The sequence below is a fragment of the Lipotes vexillifer genome, unplaced genomic scaffold, assembly GCF_000442215.2.
Source record: "Lipotes vexillifer unplaced genomic scaffold, Lipotes_vexillifer_v1.1 scaffold164, whole genome shotgun sequence".
Taxonomy (NCBI): Eukaryota; Metazoa; Chordata; class Mammalia; order Artiodactyla; family Lipotidae; genus Lipotes; species Lipotes vexillifer.
In genome coordinates, this window is record NW_006789313.1 from 3,251,715 (window position 1) to 3,264,124 (window position 12,410).

The 12,410-nt window shown below is 36.7% G+C and overlaps 2 protein-coding genes across 3 annotated transcripts in view; one reads left to right on the forward strand and one right to left on the reverse strand.

Annotated features, from left to right (window-relative positions):
• FMN1 (formin 1) overlaps nucleotides 1-12,410 on the reverse strand; it is a 409,376-nt gene that overhangs the window by 278,640 nt on the left and 118,326 nt on the right. The gene's annotated exons all lie outside the window — the stretch shown is intronic.
• Nucleotides 5,859-7,003, forward strand: LOC103076656 (uncharacterized protein C7orf73). The gene is made up of 2 exons (XM_007462517.1): nucleotides 5,859-5,922; nucleotides 6,055-7,003. The coding sequence occupies exons 1-2, from the start codon at nucleotides 5,908-5,910 to the stop codon at nucleotides 6,181-6,183; spliced, it is 144 nt and encodes a 47-aa protein (XP_007462579.1). The 5' UTR covers nucleotides 5,859-5,907; the 3' UTR covers nucleotides 6,184-7,003.

Here is a 12,410-nt window from a genome sequence, read left to right on the forward strand (position 1 = left end):
CCTCAATCTCCCTGATGGAGCTCCCCAGGGTCACTCACTCCTGGTTCCCCTTTTCTATCTACACTCAGCATCTCACCAGTCTGAGTTTTAAATATCAACTTTCCTATGCACAAATGACTCCCTGATACACATCTGCAGCTCAGAAGCCCTCCTCCCCAGCTCCACACTCATATAGCATTCAAATGCCTGCAAACACTACCTTGTATATGTCAGATCAACACCTCAAGCTTCACACATCAGAAATAATGCCTGATCTTCCCCCTACCAGCCACAGTCCTTTCCTCCAGTCGATGGCCATTCCATTCTTCCATGGCTCAAGTCAAAAACTCTGCCGTCATCCCTGACTGTTCTCCCACACATCCAACCTATCAGGAAATCCCGATGGTTCTGCCTCCAAAACAAATCTAGAATCTGATTTTTTTTTTTTTTTCCAGAATCTGATTATTTTTTACTGCCTCCTTTGCTATACCCATAGTCCATGCCACCATCCCCTGAGCAAGCACAATTTCTTGCCTGGATCACCAAAATGATCTAATAACTGTGATGTGGGTCTGCCTGGCCCCAGACTCCCCTTCCCCACGCCCCAGTCCCTAATTCAACACAGCAGCCAGAGTGGGCTTTTCCAGACAAAAAGAAAATCATGTCAAGCCTCTGCTCAAAATTCTCTCACAGCTCCTGCCATTTCACTCTCAGCACAAAGGCCAACATCAAACAAGATTCCACACTGGCCTGCAACACTGCCTGTCAGGGGTTCCTTCATCTGTTTTGTGCCATGGACCCCTTTGGCAGTTGGCAGTGTCTATGGATCCCTTCTCCAAATAATATTTTTAGATGTTTAAAATGAAATACAATAGACTACAGAGGAAACCAACTCAGTTTTAATTTTAATTGTGATAGGGTAACACGTGTACTCCCTTAATACATTAAATAAGAGGATCTAGTGGCAGGTCTAATTACTAACATAATTTTGATGTGATGCGATGATGAACACAACCATATTTTAAGATATCTGCAACACCTATCATGTGATATGATAATATCTATGACTTGTATTGCTGACAAGGTCATTGGTTCTACTAAGTTATTCTAAGTTTTTGGTCTGCTGAAAAATGTTAAATTTCAGTTAGATGTTATTGTTAAAAATAAAAGTGAAATTTTTTCCCAGCCAAATTAACAGACCCCTGAATTCTATCCCTGGACTCCTTAGAGGTCCTTAGACCCAAGGTTAAGAGCAGCTGACTCTACATTCCTTCTCAAATCTCCTTTTCTGGCTAACTGCTTAACAACTGCAGTTACCCAGACCACACAACACCCATTCTGTACTCAGAGCCTTTGGACTGGAGCTTCCCTTCCCCTGCATTCCCTTAACTCTTTCTCTTTTCTTATTTCTTTGCTCAAACGTCACAGTCGTAATAAGGAGTCCTACCCTGACCACACTATTTAAAACTGTAACCAACCCTTCCACTACAATCCCAATGCCTCTCATCTGGCTCTTCTTTTCCATAGCATTTATCACCACCTAATCCACAATTTATTTACTTTATTTCTTTATTATCTCTATTCACCACTATCATCCTCCCCCACTCCCTTAGAAGGCAAGCTCCTAGAAAGCTGGAATTGTTTTCTTCTTGATTCACTGATGTATTCAAATGCCTTGAACAAGTCCTGGCATGTAGGAGGTGTTCAGGCAATACTACTTAAATAAATGATGCACTTCAAATAAAATTACTGTTGAATGTATATTATGTGAATTATTTCTTCTATACATAATTCCATGTAAGAACACATTATAGCATTTTATCCTTTCATCATCACTCCATATTCGATATTTCTTTCCATTCATTCCAAAGTGGATCCTCATTTCAGTTCTTAGAAATGCCTCTGTATTTACTGAAAAAGGATGGGGCATGGTGTGAGCTGGTGTAAGGTGACACGCCTACCAGTTTAATGGTGCAAAACCAAGGTTCAAATATTGGCTTCTCTCTTTACTAGCTTTGTAAAACCCAAGAAAAGTATATAATTTTTTCTAAGCTGCAGTACCCTCCTTAGTAAACTATGAATAATTATCTACCTCATAACATTACACTAAGGATTACAGTTATTTAATCCATGTTTAACATTAATTCATCTCCATAGGGCCTGACAGATGTAAAACACAGATTCGTTATTAGTTATTATCACTGAGAAATGGAAATACCCTCTTGGAGTACAAGTAGCAGAGTATCCATCTGTGCCATTTATGAGTGTCTGGTATCGCCCCCTCTCAGAAAGGATAATTTAGAGGAGGTTTCTAAATTGTAAAAGCAATTTAAGCATGATTATATTTAAGAACTGGAATTCAGAAAACATGAAAATCCACCCCCCAAGACGCCACTGTTAGTATTTTGCTGTACTTCTTTCTGTTCTTTGTCCTATACATCTTATCAGGGTTGTAACCATTCACATCTAGTTTTTTTTTTTTTTTTTTAACATCTTTATTGGAGTGTAATTGCTTTACAAAGGTGTGTTAGTTTCTGCTTTATAACAAAGCAAATCAGCTATACATATAAAAGATATGGAACACGTCGCACATTTGCATGTCATCCTTGCACAGGGGCCATGCTAATCTTCTCTGTATCGTTCCAATTTTAGTATATGTGCTGCTGAAGCAAGCACCACATCTAGTTTTTAAAATGACTTTGAACTCTGTAGTAACTGACTTATTTCTGATCCTTATTAATATTAAGAATCCTGAATAGCCAAAACGAACTTGAGAAAGAAAAATGGAGCTGGAGGAATCACTCTCCCTGACTTCAGACTATATTACAAAGCTATGGTAATCAAAACTGTATGGCACTGGCACAAAAACAGACACACAGATCAATGTAACAGGATAGAGAGCCCAGGTATAAACCCACACACTTACAGTCAATGAATCTAAGACAAAGGAGGCAAGAACATACAATAGAGAAAAGACAGTCTCTTCAATAAGTGGTGCTGGGAAAACAGGACAGCTACATGTAAAAGAATGAAATTATAACATTCTCTAACACCATATACAAAAATAAACTCAAAATGGATTAAAGACCTAAATGAAAGACCGGATACTATAAAACTCCGAGGGGAAAACATTGGCAGAACACTCCTTGTTATAAATCACAGCAATATATTTTTGGAACTGCCTCCTAGAGTAATGGAAATAAAAACAAAAATAAACAAATGGGACCTAATTAAACTTAAAAGCTTTTGCACAGCAAAGGAAACCATTAACAAAATGAAAAGACAAAATGTGGAATGGGAGAAAATATTTGCAAATGATGTGACTGACAAGGAATTAATTTCCAAAATACACAAACGCCTCATACAGCTCCATATCAAAAAACAAGCAATCCAATCAAAAAATAGGCAGAAGGCCTGAATAAACATTTCTCCAAAGAAGACATACAGATGGCCAACAGGCACATGAAAAGATGCTCAATATCACTAATTATTAGAGAAATGCAAATCAAAACTGCAACGAGGTATCACCTCATTATCACACATCGGTCAAAATGTCTATCATCAAAACATCTACAAATAATGAATGCTGGAGAGGGCATGGAAAAAAGGGACCCTTCCTACACCGTTGGTAGGGATGTAAATTGGTGCGGCCATTATGGAGAAGAGTATGGAGGGTCCTTAAAAAAGTAAAAATAGAGCTACCATATGATCCAGCAATCCCAATCCTGGGCATATGCGTATGTCCAGAAAAGATGAAAACTCTTAATTCAAAAAGATATATGCACCCCAATGTTCACAGCAGCACTATTTATAATAGCCAGGACATGGAAACAACCCACGTACACATAAGCAGGTGATTAGTTTAAGAAGATATATATACATATACATGCAATGGAATATTACTCATCCATAAAAAAGAATGAAATATTGCCATTTGCAGCAACATGGATGGATCTAGAGAATAAGTGAAGTCAGACAGAGAAAGACAAATGTTATATGATATCACTTATATGTGGAATCTAAAAAATAATACAAATAAATGTATAGAAAAAATAGAAGCAGACTCAAAGACACAGAAAACAAACTTATGGTTACCAAAGGGGAAACAGGGGGGGGAGGGATAAATTACTAGTTTTGGATTAACAGATGCACACTACTATACATAAAATAGATAAACAACAAGGTCCTACTGTATAGCACAGGGAACTGTATTCAGTATCTTGTAATAACCTATAACGGAAATAATCTGAAAAATGTACATATATATATATACATACACACACACACATACACCTGAATCACTTTGCTGTATACCTGAAACTAACACAACGTTTTATATCAACTTACTCCAAAAAAATTTTTTTAAATAAATAAAGACATTGATTCACTTTAGAGAAAGAAAAGATCAAAGCAAGACAGAAACCACACTCCCGTCTCAATGACCTCCCAGAGACGCGGCTCAGAGTTCTGGATGATCAGCTCATACCTGACACAGAAGCAGGATGGTCCTCCAGGTACAGCACAACAAGACAGAACGTCTTTGTTCCTGGTAGTGACACACATTCCCACTCTCCTTCCAACACCCTACAGCTGATCTGAGTTTGGGTGAGGAGGGAAAAGAAAGCGTGAGGAGGTTGGGGGAAGAGTCTAGAAGCTTCTTCCCTGAGACTCTAGAGAGATGGGCTGACTCCACAGGTGCAGGGGTGGGAAGGGAGGGGAGCAAGTACTCTGAGAAGGCTCATACCGACGGGAATTGACTGGTTCCTTTATAACCTTAGGCTCCGGTTATAGCCACTAAGAACAAGGCAGTAAGCCACAGGGAAGGGAGCTCTGCGACGCCCTCGAGAAAGGCAAGCAGCATTGACACGTTCTGCAGAAATGAACCTGCCACTTTCAGTTTCTTTGGCACACAGAACTAAATAAATGTCAGCTATTATCACACACATGATCATGCCTGGATCACATCCAGTGAGCTACATTTTTAACATGGTCACAGGTGATTCTGAGGCAGCAGTTTTCAAAGTACAAACCAGAACAGTGCTCTTCAAACTTACGCTCATACACCCACTACAATTTTCCTAAAAAATACCATACTCCTCACACATTTTTAAATTGACATCTGAAATTTGTCACTGTACGTTTAAACAGTTGCAAAAACAATTTATGAATACTAGTCTTAAAAATATAATGATTACTCTTTTAAATGTAGTTGATAGACTCTAATAATACCATATTTGCCATTCAGCATTATCTGTTTAAAAAGGCTGTGAACAAATGGCTTTAACATTCAGGAATTTTACCTGGTCCTTTTCCTCCTTTTAAACATTTCAATTTCTTTTCTTTTTAACAGAATTTATCCAAAAGTAATAGTTTTATGCTTCAATGCCTATTATTCACCCTCTCATAATTTCCAAGGAATACAAATGTAAAAATGATTCTTAAAAATTTTCTCTGATCACAAAAGTATTTTTAGGTTTACTTCTGGGCTGAGTTATAAAAATATTTTATTAGCACCTAACGTATGAAAACATATTGAAATGTGATAATTATTAAAAATTAAAATTTAATTGGAAATGTATCTTATTGGAATGGATAGGATCAATTTTTTGGTCCTCTAATAAAGGCTTCCCAGATACCATTAATTGAAATTATCCTTTTCTTTGACACCCTGGAGGTTTTCACATCTGAGCAAGGTAGAGCAAGATTTGCAAAAGGTGAGATACCTTCCCTTTATAAATTGGGTAGGCGATCCATTTAAATTAAGAGAGTACTAATGAAAGCTGAGGATCTGGAAGGCAATTTGCTCAAAATTATCCATGCTTCTACCCCTTGGAGGGTCCTTCTGCAGCCCCCAGTTTAAAGACTACTGATCTAGCTCGGACGGCTTACGGAGCTGCAGTTGACCTACGCGTCCTCCCTGCCGACACTATGCTCCAGTTCCTGGTCATCACATTGTCATTCCTATCTTGTACCTTGATTCTCCACAGTCACGTCCCTTTCCAGTTTAAATTTTAACACTTCCTCAGCATCTTTAGAGCCTTCAATAACAAGTTGAGGTACACCGATCTCTTTCAGCTTGGATTTACTCTTGGCAACGTGGTGGGAATGTATCTGGCTCAGAACTATGACATACCAAACCTGGCTAAAAAACTTGAAGAAATTAAAAAGGACGTGGATGCCAAGAAGAAACCCCCTAGTTCATGAGGCCGACTCCAGCACTGCTTCCTGGATAAACTCATTCTGCTGTTCTTGAGGGCCTCCTTTACCATCTGAACCAAAAGCTTTTGTTTTCATCTCTAGCCTCAGCAATTTTCTTCTTTGCTAGACCGTGCATTGCCTTACAGCACAAATGGGGCCACAAGTTAAGAACAGCCCTTACTTTTCCAACATCCTCACTTCTTCCCTTCCTCCTTCCAGCCACTTGGGAGGTCCTGAGAATGGAATTATGGTGCTAGATTAGTAAACATGACCTTTAATTAGTAGTCTCTCCCTTCTTCTTTGGGATTTCTACTACCGCTTTCAAAAGAAAAATTGATGAGTTTTGTATAGCTGATGAGATATAAATAATGCTGATTTCACAGTCTAGAAATCATATTGGGTGTTTAAACCTTTGGTACTAAAGTATGTTGTTTCAAAGTAGTAATTAAAATGAAAATCTAGAAGCCAGTTTCTGGTGAGTTATCCACTAATTTTATGTTGTTGTCAGGAAGCTCCATAGTTGCTAATTTAACCGATAAGTCAATTTGCTATTCATTAACCAAGAAACTCTGTTCTGAGAACCCCATCAGGAACTGGGGAATTGAAAAGTATTTAAAGTAATGGCCTTTGTCCTCAGTAGAATTCATAGTCTAGTATGCATGTTTTTTCCTAATGATGCATTTGATCTGGCTCTGTTCTCTCATAAGAATCATACTTATTTTATGGGATTACAGGCACATTTGACATTACATGGTAGATAAATGAGAAGTTGTCTATAAAGGAAATTTTATGCCTTTTTACATTAAAAAATGTATTTAAATTATAAAAAAAAAAAAAAAAGACTACTGATCTAGCACTATATCCAAAATACCTATGCATCTTGTGAAAAAGGCAGATTCATGGACCCTACACCAGATACCTGAATTAACAGGATCCCCAGATTACTTTTCCCCTCACTAAAGATTGAGAGACGAATTGGGATATAAAACAAATGCATAAAATGTTAAATGATGTACAATTTAAATAAAAATTCAACAACAGATGACCTATCATAGGTAGTACCTGGTGGCCAAAGGATTCAGAGACACTCATGAGAGGGTGGGATTGTCAAAGGTTTTTTTTTTTGTTTTTTGTTTTCCCAAAGGCTTTCTAAAGGAAACAACGCTGGAAGTGGGGGAAGGATGGGTAGAATGTGAAAGATAAAGAGGCAGAGGTAAATGGTTTACCAAGTTTGAAATGTAAGGTATTGATTTTGTTGACTAGGAAGGAGGAATTAATGCCCTCAAAAAGTGACTCATCACAGAGACTCCCTGGTGGGAAGGCACTGGGTTATTGCGCCTGAGTGGTGCAAACATGATTACTTACTGTTGAAGACAGAAATACGTTGAGAATATTAATTTAGGTAAACTGGTTTTAGACAACTGGTTTTGTGTGAGTTTGTTTCAGGCAAATTGACCTAGAGCTGAACACATATTTTATCCATGGATTGGGTAATCCACAAACATAAGGATAACTATATATCACTATTAAGTCCCACATTCATTCCAGGCTGGGCAAAAAGAGTTCAAATTCAAATTATTTTATTCTTCTAGTAGCCCTAGCAACAGGCTTAGCAAAAGGTATAAGCCATCACCGAAAATGAAACCAAGAGCACCTAGGCTTTTTATTAACTCTGATTCCATTATCACTGAGTATCACAAAGATTTTTTTAAATGCATCTGTTCACAGGAAAGTAGAAATCACTGACTGCCCCTATCATCTATCCTTTGGACCACTATAAGGACCACTCCAAACTGGTCTTCCTACTTCTCCACAGCAGCCACTCACCTCCCTGCCAGATCCATACTCATCCTCAATACCTCTAAAGCAGCCTGACAACACCTGGATTTGGTTCTGTTACTCCCCTGCCTAAAACCTTCACGCCATATAATTTCTCTCTCTCCTGAAGACCTGACCTCCTCAAAGTCTACAGACATAATGCCCTTGCATATCATTCCCCTTGCCTCTTATCTATCAGTCATAATAAACTACCTGCTATTCTTCAAACAAGTCCTGCTCCAGCCTTCCTCTGCCTGTTTGGTCTAGCTTGCCTCCACCTGACTTATTCAGCCTACTATCTTCCATGTCTGCTCAGGAGGCCTGTCCTAGTTCCCCCAAACAGGATTGATCATACTCTCCTTTGTGTTCTATGATATGCTGTACATCCTTCAATAAGAGTATTAGACCACTGTATTGCACTTATCGGTGTACATTTCATCTCTCTCTCCCCCATGCTACTCTCTGTCACCTACCTACTACCCTGCCACCAAAAAAAACAAAAAGAACCAAGTTGCTTAAGTGAAAGGATCTTGCCTGATACATCTCTGAATTCCAAGCATCTATCAAACTTACCAGTATATAGTAGATGCTCAGTAAATATTTGCTAAATGAATGCATGAACATATTATTATTTGTAATAGTGGAATTAATAATCAATGAATTAGACACTAATAATGTGCTAGATGTTACTAAATAAGAGTTAGGTATGATCTAGAAGCAACAGTAACTCTGATGTCACCACCATTTACCTGCAACTTCTAAGATTACAACACAAGATAGAATATGTGTTCTAAATAAGTCAAGGGAAATCCCCTAGGAGTCAGCCCTCACTATGCCATGTAACTCAACACACAATAGCAACTGTTTTTCAAGGTTCATTTCCACTTATCTTGATTGCTGCTACACTGAAGAAGAAATCTTAACACTGAGGAAAAAAATAACATCAGAGAACACAGGGGGCAGATCTAAAAACCATTTGGTTGTTGTTTCCATTTTAACAAATCCTGTGCTCCACTGTGGAGTCACTGTATACTTTGCTACTTAAAATATAGAAAATGTCCCCATAGTTTCCCCTACCTTGAATTCACAAAATTCATTATATTTGGCTAAGACCTTTCCTTATTTAAAATGACCAGAAAATCAGCAAATCAAATTCAGCATTTCATCATGATGAAATAGTGCAGAGATGGTTCCACACTAATGAATCTAAAATGCAATTACTGGATAATCAGAGTAAAGAAAATCACATGAATCACACAGTCATTTCTGTAAATATATTCCTCATACATTAAACTCAAACTAAGTTTTGTGATATCAACACTTAGAAGCCCAGATATATAAAGAATATTCCTTAACTTGATAAAGATAATTGGTCAAAAAAAATCTCTGACCAACATAATTTTAACTGGAAAACATTAGAAGGAAGCCTATAAAATCAGGAATAGCACAAGGAAGTCTACTAATCACCACTCTTCTAGCTTTGTTTTGGAGGCCCTAGGCAGTAGAAAAGGTCTAGTAAAAAAAAGATAGGTAACGACTTGTGTTTTATTTTCTAGTGTTAAAAACCTGATTAAAAATGGGCAAAGGATTTGAATAGACATTTTTCCATAGGAGATACACCAGTGGCCAAAAGGCACCTGAAAAGACACACAACATCACTAATAATTAGAGAAATGCAAATCAAAACCCAGTGAGACACCACACTGATTAGCATGGCTAATATTAAACAAACAAAAACTCAGAAAATAACAAGTGTTGACAAGGTGGAGAAACTGGAACTTGCTCACTGTAGTGGGAATGTATCACTATACATTCAGCAGCTATGAAAAACAATATGGAGACTCCTCAAAAAATAAAGATAACATCGCCATACGATCCAGCAATCCCACATCTGGGTATACACCCAAAGGAAATCAAAGCAGGGTCCCAAGGAAATATTTGTACATCCATGGTGATAGCAGCATTATTCACAAGAGCTCAAAAGTGGAAGCAACCCAAGTGTCTATTGACGGATGAATGGATAAACAAAATGTGGTACAGACCATAGAGTGGAATATTATTCAGCTTTAAAAAGGAAGGAAACTCTGATACATGTTACAACATGGATGAATCTTGAGGACATTACACTAAGTGAAATAAGCCAGTCACACAAATACTGTAGGGTTCCACTTACATGAGGTACCCAGAGTAGTCAGATTCATAGAAATAAAAATAGAATACTGGTTGCCAGAGTTTGGGAAGAGAGGAGAAATGAAGATTTGTTTAATGAGTATAGTTTCGGTTGTGCAAGACAAGAGTTCTGAAAATCTGTCACACAAACATGAATATACTTAACACTACTTTACTTAAAAATGGCTAACACCTATTCACCTATTATGTAAACCATTACGTGCTACATATACAAAGTGTTAATAAATGTTCTCAATGAGTAAAATGATAAAAACTTTTCATGGTTAAGATGAGAAACTTTACTTTATGTATATTTTACAACAAAAAACACAAGCTGTCATGATTTGTCTACAAAAATTCCAAGGCTCTCAACTGAAAAAACTAGCAGAACTAACATGAGTATAAAATCAGAATTAGAAACATGAAAATCGTTTTGTTATACCAACAAAACCATTTTAAAACATGACAGATGAATACCATTTTTAATTAAGTCTGCAAAAATTAACTTAAATGGCACGAGCTATAAGAAGAAAACTGTAGAGCTTTACTGAAGAATATAAACGAAATTCTGAATAGCCAGAGAGGGAAATTATGTTCCTGGATAGGAAGACTCAGTATGACCAGGCCTCTCATATTGATCTATGATTTAATATAATCCCAACGGAAATTCCAATCTCATCATTTCATAGATCTTGAGAAACTGACTTTCAAGTTCATGCATAAGAGTCTCTGGCTACAACGACCCAAACAAAATTTAGAAGGAAAAAAAAGAGGTAATTTGAAATGCCAGATATTTAAATAACTTTAAAACTATATCAACTGCAAAGACACAAATTGGCACAAGGTCTAGATAAACATAAACAAAAAATATTAAAGGATCTAGAAATAAATCAGCATACAGAAAGGCATTTATATATGTGACAGTTAGCACTCCATATCTGCCAAGCAAGAACCAACTATTTATTAAATGTTGGGGCAAATAGTTGTCAATCTGGGAAAGACAAAACTAACAGTAGTTTACATTACTTTGGTTCCACAATGAGCCGGGCACTGTGCTAAGGTCCCTAAATGCATTACTTCATTGACTACTAAAAACAATTTTTTTACACAAATAAGGAACCTAAGCACAAATAGGAAATCATCCTGCCCAGTAAAAAGTAATTAACTTGCTTCAGTAACTGCTGAAGCCTAAAATTTGACTCCATGACATTAGATTCCACAACCTAAGCTCCCTACAGCACACTGCCACCCTTAACAACACATCCTTATGTATGCCACACACAGAAACAAATTCTAGACTGAATAAAAATCTAAACATATATGCATATTAGTTAAAATATACACATTGTTCAACTTTAGGTTAGGGAAGGCTTCCTTCAGACGAACAACAATAATGACAACTCCAGAAAAGATATAACTACATAAAACTTAAAATTTCCATACAATGAATGAAGGCAAAAGGTAAAAGACATGGCAAGCTAACGACTAGGATTGCGATATATACAACAAAGGACTAATTGCCTTAATATACAAAAACCTGCTTTCAAATCAGTAAGAATAGAGACTAATGACCCGATTTACAAAAGGGCAAAGAATACAAGCAAACAAGTCACAAAAGAAGACAAAATGAAAAGATGTCCAACTATGCTAGTATTGAGAAATACAAATTAAAAACAGTAGTATGCAATTTTTAACCTTAGATTGGCATAAGGTAAATGAATATTGGTGAAGTGTGAGTAATGGACATTCTTGTGTTAGTTGAGTATATTTAGTGGGTTCAGTATTTTGAGAGAGCAACTGTGTAGTATGTACCAGTGGTTAAAATGAGTAGGAACTCAAAAAAAAAAAAAAAATGAGTAGGAACTCAAAAAAAAAAAAAAAATGAGTAGGAACTCTAACACACAATTCTGCTTCTATCTTATCAAAGTACTCACAGGTATGCACAAAATAGATGTATAATAATTTCATTAAAGTATTGTTTACAACAGTGAAAGATTCTAAGTGATTAGAAGGTTTGTAAATCAGGAAACAGTTCAATAACTTATATTTACTATTTTATTGAGAGAGATTCTAACTAACAAAAAAAGTCAGAAATTGGAATTTTAAAAAACATGTGCACAACTGCATCAAAATTTTAGAATACTTGGGAATAGATTTAAATTTAAGGGGAGCTAAAACCTTCACAAAGAAAACTAAACAAAGAAATCATAAAAGACTATATTCAAATAAGTATGTAGGGCAAGATA